Source organism: Schistocerca americana, chromosome 6 (assembly GCF_021461395.2).
Source record: "Schistocerca americana isolate TAMUIC-IGC-003095 chromosome 6, iqSchAmer2.1, whole genome shotgun sequence".
NCBI classification, from domain to species: Eukaryota; Metazoa; Arthropoda; class Insecta; order Orthoptera; family Acrididae; genus Schistocerca; species Schistocerca americana.
Genome location: NC_060124.1, coordinates 300,802,269 through 300,823,462, shown reverse-complemented (window position 1 = coordinate 300,823,462; position 21,194 = coordinate 300,802,269). Strand labels below are relative to the sequence as shown.

Below are 21,194 nucleotides of genomic sequence, written 5' to 3'. Positions count from 1 at the left end.
CGCCGGCCGGAGTGGCCGAGCGGTTAAAGGCGCTACAGTCTGGAACCGCACGACCGCTACGGTCGCAGGTTCGAATCCTGCCTCGGGCATGGATGTGTGTGATGTCCTTAGGTTAGTTAGGTTTAAGTAGTTCTAAGTTCTAGGGGACTTATGACCACAGCAGTTGAGTCCCATAGTGCTCAGAGCCATTTTTGAACAGCAAGGAGCGCTAAGTAAGGTGTCACACACTCTCTATGTTTCCGTTATCTCTTTGTACGGTACACTAGTCGTGGATCTCAGTGGAGCACCCTTCGGCTTCGATCCAGACGCCAGCGTCCAACATCAGCACCTTGGTTTCGGCTCTTGAGAATGGGTTTTCATTCCTCGACAGACATTCAGAAGCCTCATTGAAAGAGTCCCCAGCAGATTTCAAGCCATCATGAATGCGGAGCGTGCACACACGGCATATTAACGTCCGCTACCATGTGTTAATCACCAGATCGCGGAGCGTTCGAAAGACCCAGCAGACCTGAGATTTCCAGAGATGACGCGTGAATTACTCGAGCCGTTCGAGTGGTTATCAATCACAACACGAATGCTTGCGACATATACAAGAACATGACAAGACACTCTATGTTAATGACGTTCAAAGAAAGAGCCACACAATGCTGGAATTTCTCCGCAGCAGAGCGAGAACGGTCTCCGAACGACAGGCAGCGAGAGCCGGCTGCTAATAGCCGGACGAGGCATGATTCAGTGATAGCAGCCGCTATTCGGAAGCGAGAAGAACAATACGGCGCGCCCGCCCGCCCGCTACATCGTTTGCGGGCGCGTGACAGCGCTCCGCCTGGCCAGGGGTACTGGTGCTCAATTTAGGGCGGTCAGTCCCCGGGCCATTACTCAGTCCGGCAGCGAAGACAGGCCGGTGGCCCGTCCAGCTGGAGATAGATAAATCTCCGGAAACCGGTCCCCCCCGGCCGTGGCTGCTTTTGTCTCCTCGCGACGCGACGAGATGCGGCGTGGACACTGGACAGGGGTACCGCTGCCTGCCTGCCTGCCTGCCTGGCGTTCGGCCGCAGCAGACGCTCTGTCCCCCCTTCCGCGTCTCTCTGTCGCCCCGCCAGCATTAGTAGCTCCGCCAGACCTCCGGCGCACGAAGAAGATGAAGCACGGCGCCGCGGGACACTGACCACCAACCACAATGTGACACAAAGTGTCCTGACGTCCTGTTCATTTTTGTTATACACTATCTGATCAAAGGCTCTGGACACCTGTTAGCGGACGTTAATGTGCGGTGTGTGCATCCTCCGCATTAATGATGGCTTCAACTCTACTGGAGACTCTTTCAATGAGGCGTCTGAATGTTTTTCGAGGAATGAAAACCCATTCTCTAGACCTGAAACCAAGGTGCTGATGTTGGAAGCTGGATCGAAACCTAAGGGTGTTCCACTGAGGTCAGGTTTGGAGTCTGGTCACTCCATTTGATTAATGTTGCTGTCCACAAACCACTGCCTCAGAGATGCTGCCTTATAACCGGATGCAATGTTATGCTGGTACAAAGAACCACCGTCTCCGAACTGTTCCTCTGCTCTACGCAGTACACAGTGCTGTCAAGTGTGTTCATATCGTTCCGCATTTCGCGTTTTCTTAATCCCAGTAAGGTTGTGGCCGTGCGGTTCTAGGCGCATCAGCCTGGAACCGCGTGACCGCTACGGTCGCAGGTTCGAATCCTGCCTCGGGCATGGATGTGTGTGATGTCCTTAGGTTAGTTGGGTTTAAGTAGTTCTAAGTTCTAGGGGACTGATGACATCAGATGTTAAGTCTCATAGTGCTGAGAGCCATTTGAACCATTTACCACACCGTAGCACAACATCCTCTGTACCTCACTGTTGCCACTGCACATAATGGCGGCTAACGTTCCCCAGGAACTCCCAAACCCTTCCATCGGATGGCCACAGCATACAGCGTAAATAATTAAATATTTGGCTTGTGTACCACTTTTTTTTAACTCCGTATTCATACTCATTGTGCTAGATGGCTAGTAGCGCTATGGAACTAAGCAGTGATTTCTTCCGCTGAGTTCATGCGATTTTTTTTACAGCCACCCAATGCTATATTTGACGGTCCCCGTCCATCAGTACAGGAGGTCGGGTCTTGATGTAGTTGTAGTTGTTCCTCCACGTTGCCGCTACCCAGTCAACAACAAAAGTTCGCCTGTGGAACTTTCGAGGCGTTGAAATTTTCCTGGTGGATCTGTTACCCACCTGACATACAATGGGTAGCCTATTGAAACGTCCCCTTAGAAAAATTATAAATGACTGTGCTCAAACTGACACACAATATTTTTAGCGCAACGCAATCTGACTTTTAAAAAATCCCTACAAAAGAATGGCCCTGACTAACAATAACCTATATCTTTCATGAACCACTTACCTCACAAAAATCTTCGTTACTCGAACTACTGCAATACAGCGAGCGCCACTACTGCCAGCTAAATAAAAGATTGTAACTACTGAAGGCACAAACTACTGATAGGAATAGTTAGCAAATGAAAGATTTTGATAGAGGAGAAACATTGTATTTACCTTAATAGTGTTCAAAAGTCATAATATATATATATATATATATATATATATATATCAGTTCATGATATCCAGTATTACAAATTTACTCTCTCTGATGGACACACGTCCAGATATCCGCTCTCAAAAGTCCGCCATCTCTCTCCCCACATCCACCACTGCTGGCGGCTCACCTCCAACTGCGCAACACTACGCGCTGTTAACAGCCAACTGCCCAACACTACAACAGCAAATATTGCAACAATGCCGACCAGCCTCAGACCGCACATAGCACAGTCAGTGATTTTCATACAGAGCGCTATATGGCGTTACCAACATAAAAACCTAAAGAGCCTACTTACACTATGCTCGAAGTCACTCAGCTCTCCTGAGCGACCCATTCTGCTTTACTGCTTCTCTGCTTACAATACACTACTCCACGCTTCCTTTTATACTAGCGGGTTCACCTCTCGTGACATGCAGTGGTCGATTCCGTATTATATAGTAGCATTCAGATACTTTTCATCACATAGTGTGCACTGTGACAGAAGCTCATCAAGAGGACAGTAAGCTACGCTTCTGAGTACGATATTGAGTTGAAACATGGTTTGTACGAAGGAAGCATATTACTTGTAGCAGTAAAGAAAAAGACAACGCAAATTCTGTATTTGCATATGTTTTGTAAGGACCGTAAGTGCTATAAGAGGGAGCACATTACTGGACTACAGTTACTGTTCTTTTGTAACTCAGGGTCATTTACTGAAGAGTAACGTCTCTTCTTAAGAACCAGAAATATACAGCAGGCTAAACAACAGAAGACCTGGTGACTTACAGAAAGAGGTTGTATCTTGTCTGGAATCTCAAAAATATCTTTGAATTAACGGTAATACAGATTTCCTGTAGGTAACACATTACTCTTTAATAACATTTCACGTTTCACAGTTTTCTGTTTGGCTCCACACTCTTGCAGTGCATATAAATTTCGCTTCTATAATAATAGATCAATCAGAGAAGTCACCTTTACCAATTGACTAGCTATCTTTCGCCATTTGCAGAACAAGCTTAACAAACGTAGCAGATCTGACAGCGGCCGAAGCTCAAGATTCATAATCTGAACGTCTCATAATACGTAACTGCAACAGTTTAGTAGGCCACCTAAACAGCGCTGCCGCTTGTGTAAAATATGCTATGCACAAGCGGTCTCTTGGGGCGCCAAGGTGCGGGGGGCGGCAGAGGCGCCCGAACGCAAAATCTGTATTCGGGTTGTACCATTATCAGTAGCGAAAACTAACTCGATTGCAAATATATGATAATGCATGGTATTTGACTGTTACAGGTATAGACAATGACATTCAAACAAACCATATATGTATAATAATTATTTAAGATTGTATCTGTTCTTTCAGACATGTCCGAAAGAACAGATACCATCTTCATATATGTATATAGTTAAGGCTCACCGGCCATTGGACCATCTTCTTCTGTGCGGATGCCCAAACAGTGCCCGAACTCTTACGGGAATCGGCAAACAGCCGCGAGTAATCAGTGTAATGGGCAGGGGCACTATGAATATAGTGCGGAACAATAAGTTGGGAATGTGGGTCTCACGGGAGGCGTGCCAGAGATAAGTCCCTGCAGTCGCACTACCCTCTGTGTCCTCGGTGTCTCAGATAGATAGAGCGTTTGCCATGTAAGCAGGAGATCCTGGGTTCGAGTCCCGGTCGGGGTGCACATTTTCAACTGTCCCCGTTGATGTATATCAACGCCTGTATTCAGTTAAGGCTATTCATTTCATTGTAATTTCAAACAAATAATTCTAATAAAGATAGGTCTGGATGATGTATTACGACAGAGTACATCAACACCATAGAATCTATATCCCAGACGTGCTCAGAATGCATTTACAAACACAATGCATTCCCGGAGTTTATCGACACTGGCTACAGGACTGAAACACATCAAAGTTTTTTACTATCCCCACAAAAAAAAAAACCAAACGGGATCAATTTGGGGACCCTAGGATATCTTGATATTGGCGAAACGCTGTTTACCAGAGCTTACGTATCTGTAATGATGATAAAAAAAATAGAAGTTTATCTCTTTGTAATTTACGTCCCACTTGTGAGGTTTCAAAATAAAGGTACCCTTAACAGTGTTTTAACACTGGCATGACTCCACTTGTGCATACGTCTTATAGGGGAAAGCACTGGTTTGTGGACCACTGTATGTTAGGATTACTTGCGTACTTCATAGTCCTCTACGCTCCCCTTGCTTTTGTACCTTTAACCTTCACAAGGATACTGTGAGCCTGGTTCCGGTGCACAGAGCCGTCACTCTTGCCAACTGTACTGCCACCCGCCGACGTGTTGTTGCTGGACTACTCGGATGCAATTACAAATCAGAAATCAGAAATGAGCTCCGTATACTGCTTTAAAATCGCCAGCGATTCCTGTCTCCGTGTGCCCGTAGACTCGATTCGTGAATCTTTGCCGCTGTCTACTGTTGCGTCTGTTGTCCGGTACAAGTGGACACGACTCGCTCAGAAGGTTCAAATGGCTCTAAGCACTATGGGACTTAACATCTGTGGTCATCAGTCCCCAGGACTTGGAACTACTTAAACCTGACTAACCTAAGGACATCACACACATCCATGCCCGAGGCAGGATTCGAACCTGCGACCGTAGCAGCAGCGCGGTTCCGGACTGAAGCGTCTAGAACCGCTCGACCACAGCGGTCGGCCCGCTCGAAAGGGAGTGCGAGTACACGAGTCCGCAAATATAGCTTCAGACTCGTGGCATTCCCACTACATATGCAGCCATTTCGAAAGAAAATTTCTGCCGTTAGACTCTAAATTACTATTTATTTATTTCACACAATCACGAAATCAAACGCAAGACAAAATGTCACAAAATGTCGACCTCCCTAAATGACACATGCAGCCATTGAGCATGATGATTATTGTGTACAAGTATAATGACTAATCGGTTAGCAGTGAATATTCTTCTGTGTCTACATATATTTATATATGTACCCGTGGTCTAGGGGTAGCGTCTTTGATTCATAATCAAAGCGTCTTCGGTCCCGGGTTCGATCCCCGCCACTGCCTAAATTTTGATAAATAATCAGCATTGGCGGCCGCAAACTTCCGGCATAAGAAGTCAGCCTCATTCTGCCAACGGCCTTGTCAAAGAGGGTGGAGGAGCGGATAGAGGTTCAGGGCACTCTCTTGTCCTAGGGGTGGGAAATTGCCCCTAAAGGCGGAAGAATCAGCAATGATCAACGACATGAGGATGCAGAAGGCAATGGAAACCACTGCATTAAAGACACGTAACGTGTATCCACAGGACATGTGGCCTGTAATTGAAGAAGTGTCATGATGATCTCTCCATTGGCAAAAGATTCCGGAATAGTCCCAAATTCGGATCTCCGGGAGGGGACTGCCAAGGGGGAGGTTACGATGAGAAAAAGATTGAATAATCAACGAAAGGATAACGTTCTACGACTCGGGGCGTGGAATGTCAGAAGCTTGAACGTGGTAGGGTAACTAGAAAATCTGAAAATGAAAATGCAAAGGCTCAATCTAGATATAGTAGGGGTCAGTGGAAGGAAGACAAGGATTTCTGGTCAGATGAGTATCGGGTAATATCAACAGCAGCAGAAAATGGTATAACAGGTGTAGGATTCGTTATGAATAGGAAGGTAGGGCAGAGGGTGTGTTACTGTGAACAGTTCAGTAACCGGGTTGTTCTAATCAGAATCGACAGCAGACCAACACCGACAACGATAGTTCGGGTATACATGCCGACGTCGCAAGCTGAAGATGAACAGATAGAGGAAGTGTATGAGGATATTGAAAGGGTAATGCAGTATGTAAAGGGGGACGAAAATCTAATAGCCATGGGCGACTGGAATGCAGTTGTAGGGGAAGGAGTAGAAGAAAAGGTTACAGGAGAATATGGGCTTGGGACAAGGAATGAAAGAGGAGAAAGACTAATTGAGTTCTGTAACAAGTTTCAGCTAGTAATAGCGAATACCCTGTTCAAGAATTACAAGAGGAGGAGGTATACTTGGAAAAGGCCGGGAGATACGGGAAGATTTCAATTAGATTACATCATGGTCAGACATAGATTCCGAAATCAGATACTGGATTTTAAGACGTACCCAGGAGCAGATATAGACTCAGATCACAATATAGTAGTGATGAAGAGTAGGCTGAAGTTCAAGACATTAGTCAGGAAGAATCAATACGCAAAGAAGTGGGATACGGAAGTACTAAGGAATGACGAGATACGTTTGAAGTTCTCTAACGCTATAGATACAGCAATAAGGAATAGCGCAGTAGGCAGTACAGTTGAAGAGGAATGGACATCTCTAAAAAGGGCCATCACAGAAGTTGGGAAGGAAAACATAGGTACAAAGAAGGTAGCTGTGAAGAAACCATGGGTAACAGAAGAAATACTTCAGTTGATTGATGAAAGGAGGAAGTACAAACATGTTCCGGGAAAATCAGGAATAGAGAAATACAAGTCGCTGAGGAATGAAATAAATAGGAAGTGCAGGGAAGCTAAGACGAAATGGCTGCAGGAAAAATGTGAAGACATTGAAAAAGATATGATTGTCGGAAGGACAGACTCAGCACACAGGAAAGTCAAAACAACCTTTGGTGACATTAAAAGCAACGGTGGTAACATTAAGAGTGCAACGGGAATTCCACTGATAAATGCAGAGGAGAGAGCAGATAGGTGGAAAGAATACATTGAAAGCCGCTATGAGGGTGAAGATTTGTCTGATGTGATAGAAGAAGAAACAGGAGTCGATTTAGAAGAGATAGGGGATCCAGTATTAGAATCGGAATTTAAAAGAGCTTTGGAGGACTTACGGTCAAATAAGGCAGAAGGGATAGATAACATTCCATCAGGATTTCTAAAATCATTGGGGGAAGTGGCAATAAAAGACTATTCACGTTGGTGTGTAGAATATATGAGTCTGGCGATATACCATCTGACTTTGGGAAAAGCATCATCCACACAATTCCGAAGACGGCAAGAGCTGACAAGTGCGAGAATTATCGCACAATCAGCTTAACAGCTCGTGCATCGAAGCTGCTTACAAGAGCTCCACTCCCAGTTTAAACGCAGCCAAAACCTCTCAGACAAACAGAAGCTAAACGATGTCAAAGTTAGCGTAAGGAGGGCTATGCGTGAAGCGTTCAGTGAATTCGAAAGTAAAATTCTATGTACCGACTTGACAGAAAATCCTAGGAAGTTCTGGTCTTACGTTAAATCAGTAAGTGGCTCGAAACAGCATATCCAGACACTACGGGATGATGATGGCATTGAAACAGAGGATGACACGCGTAAAGCTGAAATACTAAACACCTTTTTCCAAAGCTGTTTCACAGAGGAAGACCGCACTGCAGTTCCTTCTCTAAATCCTCGCACAAACGAAAAAATGGCTGACATCGAAATAAGTGTCCAAGGAATAGAAAAGCAACTGGAATCATTCAATAGAGGAAAGTCCACTGGACCTGACGGGATACCAATTCGATTCTACACAGAGTACGCGAAAGAACTTGCCACCCCTTCTAATCAGCCGTGTACCGCAAGTCTCTAGAGGAACGGAGGGTTCCAAATGATTGGAAAAGAGCACAGATAGTCCCAGTCTTCAAGAAGGGTCGTCGAGCACATGCGCAAAACTATAGACCTATATCTCGGACGTCGATCTGTTGTAGAATTTTAGAACATGTTTTTTGCTCGAGTATCATGTCGTTTTTGGAAACCCACAATCTACTATGTAGGAATCAACATGGATTCCGGAAACAGCGATCGTGTGAGACCCAACTCGCTTTATTTGTTCATGAGACCCAGAAAATATTAGATACAGGCTCCCAGGTAGATGCTATTTTTCTTGACTTCCGGAAGGCGTTCAATACAGTTCCGCACTGTGGCCTGATAAACAAAGTAAGAGCCTACGGAATATCAGACCAGCTGTGTGGCTGGATTGAAGAGTTTTTAGCAAACAGAACACAGCATGTTGTTACCAATGGAGAGACGTCTACAGACGTTAAAGTAACCTCTGGCTGGCCACAGGGGAGTGTTATGGGACCATTGCTTTTCACAATATATATATAAATGACCTAGTAGATAGTGTCGGAAGTTCCATGCGGCTTTTCGCGGATGATGCTGTAGTATACAGAGAAGTTGCAGCATTAGAAAATTGTAGCGAAATGCAGGAAGATCTGCAGCGGATAGGCACTTGGTGCAGGGAGTGGCAACTGACCCTTAACATAGACAAATGTAATATATTGCGAATACATAGAAAGAAGGATCCTTTATTGTATGATTATATGATAGCGGAACAAACACTGGTAGCAGTTACTTCTGTAAAATATCTGGGAGTATGCGTGCGGAACGATTTTAAGTGGAATTATCATATAAAATTAATTGTTGGTAAGGCGGGTACCAGGTTGAGATTCATTGGGAGAGTGCTTACAAAATGTAGTCCATCAACAAAGGAGGTGGCTTACAAAACACTCGTTCGACCTATACTTGAGTATTGCTCATCAGTGTGGGATCCGTACCAGATCGGTCTGACGGAGGAGATAGAGAAGATCCAAAGAAGAGCGGCGCGTTTCGTCACAGGGTTATTTGGTAACCGTGATAGCGTTACGGAGATGTTTAATAAACTCAGGTGGCAGACTCTGCAAGAGAGGCGCTCTGCATCGCGGTGTAGCTTGCTCGCCAGGTTTCGAGAGGGTGCGTTTCTGGATGAGGTATCGAATATATTGCTTCCCCCTACTTATACCTCCCGAGGAGATCACGAATGTAAAATTAGAGAGATTAGAGCGCGCACGGAGGCTTTCAGACAGTCGTTCTTCCCGCGAACCATACGCGACTGGAACAGGAAAGGGGGGTAATGACAGTGGCACGTAAAGTGCACTCCGCCACACACCGTTGGGTGGCTTGCGGAGTATAAATGTAGATGTAGATGCAGAATATACAGAAGAATGGAAAAGAAAATTGAGAATGCGCTAGGTGAAGACCAGTTTGGCTTTAGGAAAAGTAAAGGGACGAGAGAGACAATTCTGACGTTACGGCTAATAATGGAAGCAAGGCTAGAGAAAAATCAAGACACTTTCATAGGATTTGTCGACCTGGAAAAAGCGTTCGACAATATAAAATGGTGCAAGCTGTTCGAGATTCTGAAAAAAGTAGGGGTAAGCTGTAGGGAGAGACGGGTCATATACAATATGTACAACAATCAAGAGGGAATAATAAGACGGAACGATCAAGAACGAAGTGCTCGTATTAAGAAGGGTGTAAGACAAGGCTGTAGCCTTTCGCCCCTACTCTTCAATCTGTACATCGAGGAAGCAAGGATGGAAATAAAAGAAAGGTGTAGGAGTGGAATTAAAACACAAGGTGAAAGGATATCAATGATACGATTCGCTGATGACATTGCTATCCTGAGTGAAAGTGAAGAAGAATTAAATGATCTGCTGAACGGAATGAGCAGTCTAATGAGTACACAATATGGTTTGAGAGTAAATCGGAGAAAGACGAAGGTAATGAGAAGTAGTAGAAATGAGAACATCGAGAAACTTAACATCAGGATTGATGGTCACGAAGTCAATGAAGTTAAGGAATTCTGCTACCTAGACAGTAAAATAACCAATGACGGACGGAGCAAGGAGGACATCAAAAGCAGACTCGCTATGGCAAAAAAGGCATTTCTGGCCAAGAGAAGTCTACTAATATCAAATACCGGCCTTAATTTGAGGAAGAAATTTCTGAGGATGTACGTCTGGAGTACAGCATTGTATGGTAGTGAAACATGGACTGTGGGAAAACCGGAACAGAAGAGAATCGAAGCATTTGAGATGTAGTGCTATAGACGAATGTTGAAAATGAAGTGGACTGATAAGGTAAGGAATGAGGAGGTTCTATGGAGAATTGAAGAGGAAAGGAATATGTGGAAAACACTGATAAGGAGAAGGGACAGGATGATAGGACATCTGCTAAGACATGAGGGAATGACTCCCATGGTACTAGAGGGAGCTGTAGAGGGCAAAAACTGTAGAGGAAGACAGAGATTGGAATACGTCAAGCAAATAACTGAGGACGTAGGTTGCAAAAAGAAGTAGACTGATGACCAAAAAAAAAAAAAAAAAAAAAAAATACGCTGAGGTGGCGGAAGTCATGGGATATCTCCTAATATCGTGTCGGACCCACTTTTGCCCGGCGTAGTGCATCAACTGGACATGGCATGAATTCAACGAATCGTTGGAAGCCCCTGCAGAGCCACTGAGCCCTGTTGCCTCTATGTGCCTCCACAATTGCGAAGGTGTTGTCGGTGAAGGATTTTGTGCACAAACTGACCTCCAGGTTATATCCTATAAATTCTCTGTGGAGTTCATGTCGGGAGATCTGGATGGCGAAATCGTTCGCTCGAATACTACAGATCGTTCTTCAAACCAATCGCGAAAAGCTCGCCCGATGACATGTTTGAAAACATGAAGTCAATAATGGCTGCAAACGGTCTCCAAGTAGCAGCACATAACCATTTTCAGCCAAAGATCAGCTTGGTTTGACCAGAGGACCCAGTCCATTCCATGTAAACACAACCCACATCGTTATGGAGCCACCACCAGCTTGCACATTGCCTTGTCGACAAGTTGGGTCCATGGCTTCGTACAGTTTGCGCCACAGTGGAACTCTGCCGACAGCTCTTACCAAGTGAAATCGCAACTCATCTGACCAGGCCACAGTTTTCCAGTTGTCTAGCGTTCCACCAAAATGGTCACGAGCCAAGGAGATGTGCTGCAGGTTATGTCGTGCTGCCATCACCCATTAACGCCAAATTTCGCCGCACTGTCCTAACGGATACGTTCGTCGTATGTCCTACATTGATGTCTGCTGTTGCTTCACACAGTGTTGTTTGTCTGTTAGCACTGACAACTCTACGGCAACGCCGCTCCTCTCGGACGTTAGATGAAGCCCGTCGGCCATTGCGTTGTCTGTAGTGAGAGGTAATGCCTGAAATTTGCTTTTCTCGGCACGCTCTTGACACTGTGGATCTCGGAATACTGAATTCCCTAACCATTTGCGAAATGGACTGTCCCACGCGTCTAGCTCGAAGTACCATTCCTCGTTCGAAGTTTACTAATTCCTGTCGCGCGGCCAGAAACGCGTCGGAAACGTTTCCACATAAATCAGCTGAGTAGAAATGACAGCTTGCACAGCTCTTTTATATCCTGCGTATATACCACCAGCTGTGTATGTACATATTGCTATCCAATGATGTGATTTTAGTCTATTACACGTATGTACACATATGAATCACCTCAAACTTGCAGCGGAAATATTGCGGTGACGGAAAGTGTTATTGATCTGCGGTTTTCAAAGAATGGATTAGTAGTTAGGGCCTCGTACTGTTAACCAATCATCAGTTTGCGGTAATATTTAAAAGTGTATTTTTGTGCCAGTAAACACTTTTATAAATGGAACAACGGCAATTGACTAAAAGTAAGGCAAATAAGAATGTCAGTGGTGTTTGTTGCAAGTTTGTACTGCGAGTCGTTTACAAGATATCGCATTTTAAAAATTTCTCACAGCGAGACTTGTACAATATCTGTGCTAGCACACACTAAATTCGATGTCGACGGGACGTTAAACTCGATGTTCCTTCCCTTCCTTCAGCACACACCAAAGACCAACACAAGTGCATACACTATTTATCTAGATTCTGACCAGTAACGAGACGACGTGTTGTGTTAAAAATGACCACTAGCAGCAGAAACACACGCTTCCAGTCTGTCACGAAAAGATTGCTGGACATGTGCTAACATTTCAGCGGATTTGTCCGAGCAGGCTGCAGTAATACGTCGTTCCATATCATCGAGTATAGTTGGTTTGTCCTTGTAGAGAGCGTCTTTCAATTTTCCCTGCAGAAAAATGTCTACAGGCGTCAAACCCGGGGAATAGGCTGACGATGTTACAAATGGTTCAAATGGCTCTGAGCACTATGGGACTTAACATCTGAGGTCATCAGTCCCCTAGAACTTAGAACTACTTAAACCTAACTAACCTAAGGACATCACACACATCCATGCCCGAGGCAGGATTCGAACCTGCGACTGTAGTAGTCGCGCGGTTCCAGACTGAAGCGCCTAGAACCGCTCGGCCACTCTGGCCGGCGACGATGTTACAGGCCTTCTGTGTCAAATCGAACTGTTTGGAAACAATTCGTGAAGACATGCTGTAGCTCTTCGTGGACTATGGGCTGAACAGCAATCATGTTGCTTCGACAGGTTCCTCCTAGTCTGCGCAGGAACGTCTTCTAGCACGCGAGAAAGATGACCTGTCAGGGGCTGTGACATTTGTGCGCGTTCAGTGTTTCGTCTATCAGCGGGAGGTTCACTATCCCAAACCACACGTTTGCACTCCATGGACGCTGACGTTCCACCTCACGAAGCCAGCACCAATAGTGCATTTTTCGGCGGTTTACCAGCCAGTGATTGGTAAATGTAGCTCCACTACTGAACAAGATACATGCTGCAGCTGGAGTGTACTTGGCTCTGAGCACTATGGGACATAACTTCTGAGGTCATCAGTCCCCTGGAACTTAGAACTACTTAAACCTAACTAACCTAAGGACATCACACACATCCACGCCCGAGGCAGGATTCGAACCTGCGTCCGTAGCGGTCGCGCGGTGCCAGACTAGCACCTAGAATCGCTCGGCCACCCCGGCCGGAGGGGTATACTCGCAGGACTACAATGGGAACGGAAGCTCGTTAGCACTAATGTAACAGCGACAACGTGATTTATAAAGTATGCGAGCCGCAGCCATCTACTCGTACTCGCGCCGTTTCTAATCTCTACTTATCGTTTGTTTCTCATAGCGGAAGTAGCTGTGCTTGCTGCAAGTGTTGTCATTACGAGGTAACGTATAATATGAAGCAAATAGATGTGGAATTCTCTCTCTTCATAAATTCGTCTCTCGGGAAAGAAATTCCAAGCAGAGCGTATGATGTAACCAGCTCACGCTCACTGCAAATGACTACAAAATCAGGTATGGTATTTCATAGTACCTGACAGATGTGGCAAAGCGCAACGCCTCGAGACAAACGCCAAATAACAAGGATCCTTAACCACACTGTAAATATCTCGCCTGCAGCTGGCCGTGCGACCGGTGACTGACTCAGCCTGTTGCGTTTCACCTGTTGCAGGACTTCGGCGCGGCACCACCCTCAGCAGCAGCAGCAACAACAACAACAACAACAACAGAAGCAACAGCTGCTGCAGCACCAAGGCAAGCTGCACCACTGTCAACAGCAACAGCAGCAGCCGATGCAGCTGCAGCAGCAGCTGCAGGTGCACAAGCAGCAGCAGCCGCAGCTGTCGGAAGCTCAGCCGCACGTGCCGGCCAGCCTGGCCGCCAAACAGTTCCTCGAGCACAGCGTCGAGGCCTGGATAAACCCCAGAATATACGCCAAGGTTAGCAAACACACCGCTGCACACAAACCATGATTGTTGACTAAATTGCTATTGGAACGACGTTTCTGTTCCCTTTATTTCATCTCAAACTGTAGTTACAAGTTCTGGACCGTGCATAACTAAAGCTTCTGAGTGGTTGTCGTTAAACAAAGGATGACCACTGTGAAATAATGCATGACCTTGTGTAAAACCGAAGTCTGTCGTAATGTTATGAGAAACGCAATCAGTGGAAAACAAATAGTTCGCAGCGGAGACCGGCTACATACGTTGTTGCGCTCAGTGGCCACGGAGAACACGGGATTAAGCTACGTAGTAACGTGATGAGCGGAGATAGGGCGTCTCTATTACACTGCCTGCTGCGACTACACTACCTTATCGAAAGAATCAGGACACTTATTAGTTGACATTTATGACGGCTTGAACTGTGCTGGGGACGCTTTGAGCGAGGTGTCTGAACGTCTATGGAGAAATGGCAGCTCATTCTTCCTGAAGAGCCGAAACCAGAGAAGATGTCAATGTTAGACGCTGCCGTCTGGAGCGAAGCCAATGATTTAAGTTATCCTAAGGATGTTCTAGGTCGTGACTCTGGGCAGGCCAAGCCATTTCAGGAATGTTATTGTCCACAAACGATTGCCTCACAGATGCTGTTCCATGACAGCGTTCACTGTCAGCTGGTCAAACAATCATTGTCTCTGAAATGTTGCTCCACTGTGTGCAGTACATAACGCTGTAGAATTAAATAATATCCGTCTGCAGTACGCGTTTTCTTAAGTGCTATAAGGGAACGACTCTCTAACGAAAAAAACCACGCGCATGCTGTAGCACCATCTCCTGCGTTATTCGCTGTTTCCAGCATACACTGAGGTGACAAGAGTCATGGCATAATGATATTCGCATATACGGACAGTAGTACTATCGCGTACAGAAGATATAAAAGGGCAATGCATTGGCGGAGCTGCCATTATACTCAGTCGATTTGTGTGAAAAGGATTCCAACGTAATATGGTCGCAAGACGGGAATCAACAGACAGTGAGCTCGAAATGATAGTTAGAGTTAGACGCATGGAACATTCAGCTTAGGAAACCGTTAGGGAATTCAGTATTTCTAGATTCACAGTGTCAAGAGTGTGCCGAGAATGCCAAATTTCAGGCATTACCTCTCACCATGGGCAATGCAGTGGCCGACGGACTTCACTTAATGGCCGAGAACAGCGGCACTTGCGTAGACTGGTCAGTGCTAACAGACAAGCAACATTGTGTGAAGTTACGGCAGAAATGAATATGGATGTACTACAAACGTATCCATTGGGGTAGTGTGCGAAATCTGGCGTTAATGGGTTATGGCAGCAGACGTCCGACCTACGTGCCTTTCCTAACAGCCTGTAGTTTCTCTCCTGGGCTCATGACCATTTCGGTTGCATACTAGACAACTGGAAAACCATTGCTTGGTCAGATGAGTCCCGATTTCAGTTGGTAAGATATGGTGGTAGGGTTCGAATGTGGCGTAGATACCACAAAGCCATGGACCCAGCTGTCAATAGGGCACTGAGCAAGCTGGGGGTGGCTCCATATTAGAGTGTGGTGTGTTGACATGGAATGGAATGGCTTCTCTGATACGACCGAGTCGATCATAGACTGAAAATCGATATGTTCGGCTACTTGACCATTTCCAGTCATTCATGGATGTCATGTTTCGAAAGACGATGGAATTTTTATGGATGGCAATGCGCCATGTTACGGCGCCACAATTATTCGTTTTTGGTGTGAAGAACATTCTGGACAATTTAAGTCAACTGTTTGGGCACTCATATCGCCCGACATGAATCGAGAGGTCAGTTCTTGGTGCGGCAACCCTTTTGCAGTTATGGACGGTTATGGAGGTTTCATGGCTCAATATTTCTGCAGGGTACTTCCAACGACTTGCCACGTCGATTTCCTGTACAGCGCCTGGCGAAAAGAGGCGCGTCACGATATTATGCAGTATCCGATGACTTGAGTCACCTCGGTGTACAAGATGGCAGGTAACGTTTTACAGACATTCGCAAAACTCAAACCTTTCTATCATAGGACCACAGGATATAGCGTGACTCTGTGCAGGCCAGTCCATTACAGGGAAGTTATTGTCGTGTAACCACTCCGCCACAGGCCGTGCATTATGAACAAGTGCTCTATCGTGTTGAAAGATGCAATCGCCATCCCCATATTGCTCCTCAACAGCGGGAAACAAGACGGTGCTTAAAACATCAATGTAGGCCTGTGCTGTGATAATGCCACGCAAAACAACAAGGGGTGCAAGCCCCCTCCATGAAAAACACGACCATAACACCACCGCCTCCGAATTTTACTGTTAGCACTACACACGCTGGCAGATGACGTTCACCGGGCATTCGCCATATCCACACCCTGCCATCACATCGACACATTGTGTACCGTGATCCGTCACTCTACACAACGTTCTCACTGTTAAATCGTCCAATTTTTACGCTCCTTACACCAAACGAGGCGTCGTTTGCCATTTACCGGCGTGATATCTGCCTTGTCAGCAGACGCTCGACCATGCAATCCAAGTTTTCCATCCTCTCGCCTAACTGTCATAGTATTTGCAGTGGATCCTGATGCAGTTTGGAATTCCTGTGTGATGGTCTGTATAGATGTCTGCCTATTACACATTACGACCCTCTTCAACTGTCGGTGCTCTCCGTCAGTCAACAGACGAGGTCGGCCTGTACGCTTTTGTGCTGTACGTGTCCCTTCACGTTTCCACTTCACTATCACATCGGAAACAGTGGACCTAGGTATGTTTATGAGAGTGGAAATCTCGCGTACAGACGTATGACACAAGTGACACCTGACCAAGTTCGAAGTCCGTGTGTTCCGCGGAGCGCCCCATTCTGCTCTCTCACGATGTTCAATGACTACTGAGGTTGTTGATATGGAGTACCTGGCAGTAGGTGGCAGCACAATGCACATAATATGAAAAGCGTATAGTTTTGGGGGCGTCCGGATACTTTTCATCACATAGTGTATCTTTTAGCATGCTAAATGTGGTCATTTTCCGGAGACCAAACAGGAAAAACAAACGTCCTCTCTGACACACAGTATGCAGTAGGCTCAGAGTACAGATGTAGATGTAATAGGCAAACAGAAGGAATGAATCGATACTCAAGTTCCCTGCCCTATGAGATTAGGTCCACACTAAAGGTGTTCCCACATAGGATGCGAACGGGAACGTGGATGTGGTGACCAAATGGTTGAAGAGCTGTCTAAACCGATGACCCAGAACGTGGTCGCCGACGTGATCTCCTACCACAGCACCCTACCGTGGCAGTTAACGACGGCGTTTGTCACTCCCATCACACCGCCTGTGCTTGTCAAGAAATAGCAGCATAGCTGGAGTTTATTCTGTTAGCGACTGTGTGAAACAGAGAAAATCCCTAAGCGTAAATGGATGAAAGGCGCTCAGTAGATTGAAAAATGGCTTTTAAAATAGTTAATTTCATTCTGTATAAAATATCATAGAAAATGTAAAGGAATATAGCATTTTTGAAGAATTAGTACTCTATTCTCAGCCATGAACCGAACGTAGAGTACTCAATTGCTCTTGGAGGACGCTACCCAGTACACTGTTCCTACACGGAGTCAATAACACCTTTCAGAGAATAAATGATAATTAATTGAGACCCTCAGCTGCCAACAGGTGTTGTTATACCTCGATGGGGACAGTTGAAAATGTGTGCCCCGACCGGGACTCGAACCCGGGATCTGCTGCCTACATGGCAGACGCTCTATCCATCTGAGCCACCGAGGACACGAATAGCGCAACTGCTGGGACTTATCCCTTGCACGCTTCCCGTGAGACCCACATTAACAACTGTCCACAATCTACATACGTAATGTACGTAATAGATATTTGCCCATTCACTCATTACTCGCGCCCACTAAGGTGACGATTCTGTAAGAGTTCGGGCAACCTGTTCGCATTCGCCCAGACGAAGGTCAATGGCCGGGTAGCTCTTAACTATATACATGAAGATAGTAACTGTTCTCGAAAGAACAGATACCATTGATGACCGTGCAGCTTCTCTAGAATAAATGATAATTAATTGAAACCCTCAGCTGCCAACAGGTGTTGTTGATATACCTCTATGGGGATGGTTGAAAATATGTGCTCCGATCGGGACTCGAACCCGGGATATCCTGCTGGGTCTCACGGGAAGCGTGCAAGTGATACGTCCCTACAGTCGCGCTATTCATCTGTGTCGTCGGTGGCTCAGGTGGATAGAGTGTCTGAAATGTTAGCAGGAGATCCCGGGTTCGAGTCCCGATCGGGGCATACATTTTCGACTGTCCCCATCGAGAAATATCAACAACACCTGTCGGCAGCTGAGGGTTTCAATTAATTATCATTTATTCTCTGAAAGGTGTTATTGAGTCTAAAGTAAAGCCTGTTGCTTAATGTAACAAGCGCTAACAATAATAAATAAATATATATATAATCAGCTGACTTTTGTTGAATGTGTAACTTTGCTGCCAGCAGGTGCCGATGTAGCAATGTGTGCTCGTGTAATCGCTGTCTTACAGTGTTGATAGTTTTTTTCTGCTGCATAGCTATGTCACCACCTCTGTCTGGTGTCGCCTTAGGCCTTGCTAGTGTGAACTTCAAAAAAAAATTTAATTTCTTCCCTTTTTTTCCTACGTAAGGTAACAACACTCTTATTGTTCACTTCTGCTGAACAAACACTTTATTGACTTTGGGTGGACTGTCCCAGATGATAACAACAAGAGACAACAGGGATTTAAAATATACAGAATTAGCCAGGTGTCTGTAGGTGAATTTGGGAGATTCTTTATGGCGTATAAAATGCTGAACTGAGCTCCTTGACTAGTTGATAAATGTGTTGACTTCCCAAGGAATTTTTTACCCTGTGCTTCCTTCTGTATATGGGCATTAATGTTTACATTTGGTGTTAAAAATCTTTATTTCTTCTTTCAAAACAAATAATATGATTCTTTATGATATTAACACTTTACGTGTTACCTGTGAAGGACTTATTGGCCTGTTTCGCTATCATCTGCTGTGTGTCTGCCAGCGTTGAGTTTGTACCATTGATTAGTATGCCTGTGTCTCAGCAAAAATTACAGTTTTTCAACTGCCTTTTAAAGTCAGTGGAAGCTCATTTATGTGACAGTGAGTCAGAAGGTTTTAGAAACGTCAGGATCGCCGAATAAACCTCGTTGTTCTCGGTATGAGAAACGATATCGCGTGTGAAGAGCGCGAACTGGATTTTGCAAGAGCAGTGTTCCTAAAATAATCTGTTTTCCACAGGTGGGTTTACTTCGTTCGAATTAGATTGCAAACAGATATGAGTGTTATACGACGGTAATCCTGTGGATACGTTCTACTTCCTTGACTTCTTGATCTTTCCTAATGCAGAAGAAATTTCTCTTCTTGAAGAATCTGCGGTAAATCGTGGAGAAGAATGGTGTCAATTCATTTGCCAGTTTCGGCAGGGACATCCTCACGCCCTGGGACTTTATTGAGATTTCCGGATTTTAGATGTTTCTGATTACCACATCGCTCATTATTGCAGCTTTAAAGATGTTTACTAACGGCAACCTAGTTTCATTTTTCACTTGTGAAGCAAGTTTTGAAGACAGAATTAAACATTTCGGCGTTTTTGTTGTATTTTATATTTTAGTCCTCTTTTTGCCTATCTAAATAAACTACCCTCGAACATCGAAATCAACTTTTGATACCAGAGATTCGTGGTGAGTCTGAAGAATGCTTGACGCATCCGTTCACGCCTGCCTATCCTGTGTAAGTCTACACATATGAACAAAAGTTTTGCATCAGCCCGATATGTCGTGCAGCTGTGTTGCTACTGTGCTTTCGTGAAAAGCGTGTTCTCGCTGTTGATCATCGCTTATCCGTGTCCTGTCGCCACAAGGAGAATTGTTTCAATTAAAAATCAGCAAAATATCACGCGAGGGAGCTGTACTCCAAGCAAAAACTTTCAGCTCCGCAAATACAAATACAACAAAGAGGTTACTGCTATTCTTTCTTGTTTCTTAGACTGCCTTCTCTTCGAATAATCCTTTACATTATAGCGACATCTATATATAACGCTAGAATCAGAGTGCACAGATTCCCTTTCAGATTTGTTTAATTAAATTTCAGGATATAGCGTTCTGTGGCTATCTGTGGAGCCATAGTTGTGATCACAGCCGTACTAAGTAATTGCTCTAAACTAAATTACTTTCCTCCCCTTCCCTTAACCGCGATTACAGTAAAGACGAAACCGCTGTGGTGGAAAGAGAGATGAAAAGCTCCTACTTCGTCTATCCCGCTATCTCCCCATTCATCATACTGAGTAATATTAAATAAGCGCCTTGTGACGAAAATTTCCCGCGCGATTAATTCACTTAGCGGTACAAGCGTCGAGTGGGCAGGCGGTCTGCTCAGGGAGCCGTTGCGTCACGCTGCCGGCCGAGTCGCGGGAACTCGCCGCCTCGCACGCTGTCTCCACGGGCCGCTTTATGTGGCGTGACGACACCAGCGACACACTCGGCTAGTAGGGGGCGAAACCACTTGTTTCCCGCTGCCTCTCGCTTCCGGCCATCACGAGCTGGATTTACGACTTCCAGACGTGCCGTTATCGTTATCTTTCTCACACAGGCGAATGTCCGGCGGGAGATAAAAAATGTGGCCTAGGAACTCCGTACAAGGTCTATATCTACATCTACACTCTGCAAATCACTGTGAAGGGTGTGGCAGAGGGAACCTCCCAACGTACCAGTTGTGGCGTCTTCCCTACAGGACCGATACGTAGTCGCTTTATACTTCGTTCATCATAAGAATAAAGAGTCGAAGGGTATGAAAGGGAAGCAGTGGTTGGGAAGGGAGTGCGACAGGGTTGTACCCTATCCCCGATGTTATTCAATCTGTCTATTGAGCAAGCAATAAAGGAAACAAAAGAGAAGTTCAGAGTAGGTATTAAAATCCATGGAGAAGAAATAAAAACTTTGAGATTCGCCGATGACATTGTAATTCTGTCAGAGACAGCAAAGGACTTGGAAGACCAGTTGAACGGAATTGACAGTGTCTTGAAATAATGATATAAGATGAACATCATCAAAAGCAAAACGAGGATAATTG

At 45.3% G+C, this 21,194-nt stretch overlaps 1 protein-coding gene and 1 long non-coding RNA gene across 2 annotated transcripts in view; both read left to right on the top strand.

The window, feature by feature from the left end:
- LOC124619848 overlaps nt 1–13,851 on the top strand; it is a 365,067-nt gene extending 351,216 nt beyond the window's left edge. The window contains exon 3 of the long non-coding RNA XR_006980143.1: nt 13,771–13,851. This is a non-coding gene — a long non-coding RNA (uncharacterized LOC124619848). The remainder of the gene's footprint in view (nt 1–13,770) is intronic.
- A 31-nt stretch (nt 13,852–13,882) lies between these two features.
- Nucleotides 13,883–21,194, top strand: part of LOC124620107 (kinesin-like protein KIF26A) — a 455,794-nt gene continuing 448,482 nt past the window's right edge. The window contains exon 1 of the mRNA XM_047146776.1: nt 13,883–14,038. Coding sequence (XP_047002732.1) covers nt 13,892–14,038 — 147 coding nt within the window. The 5' untranslated portion in view covers nt 13,883–13,891. The remainder of the gene's footprint in view (nt 14,039–21,194) is intronic.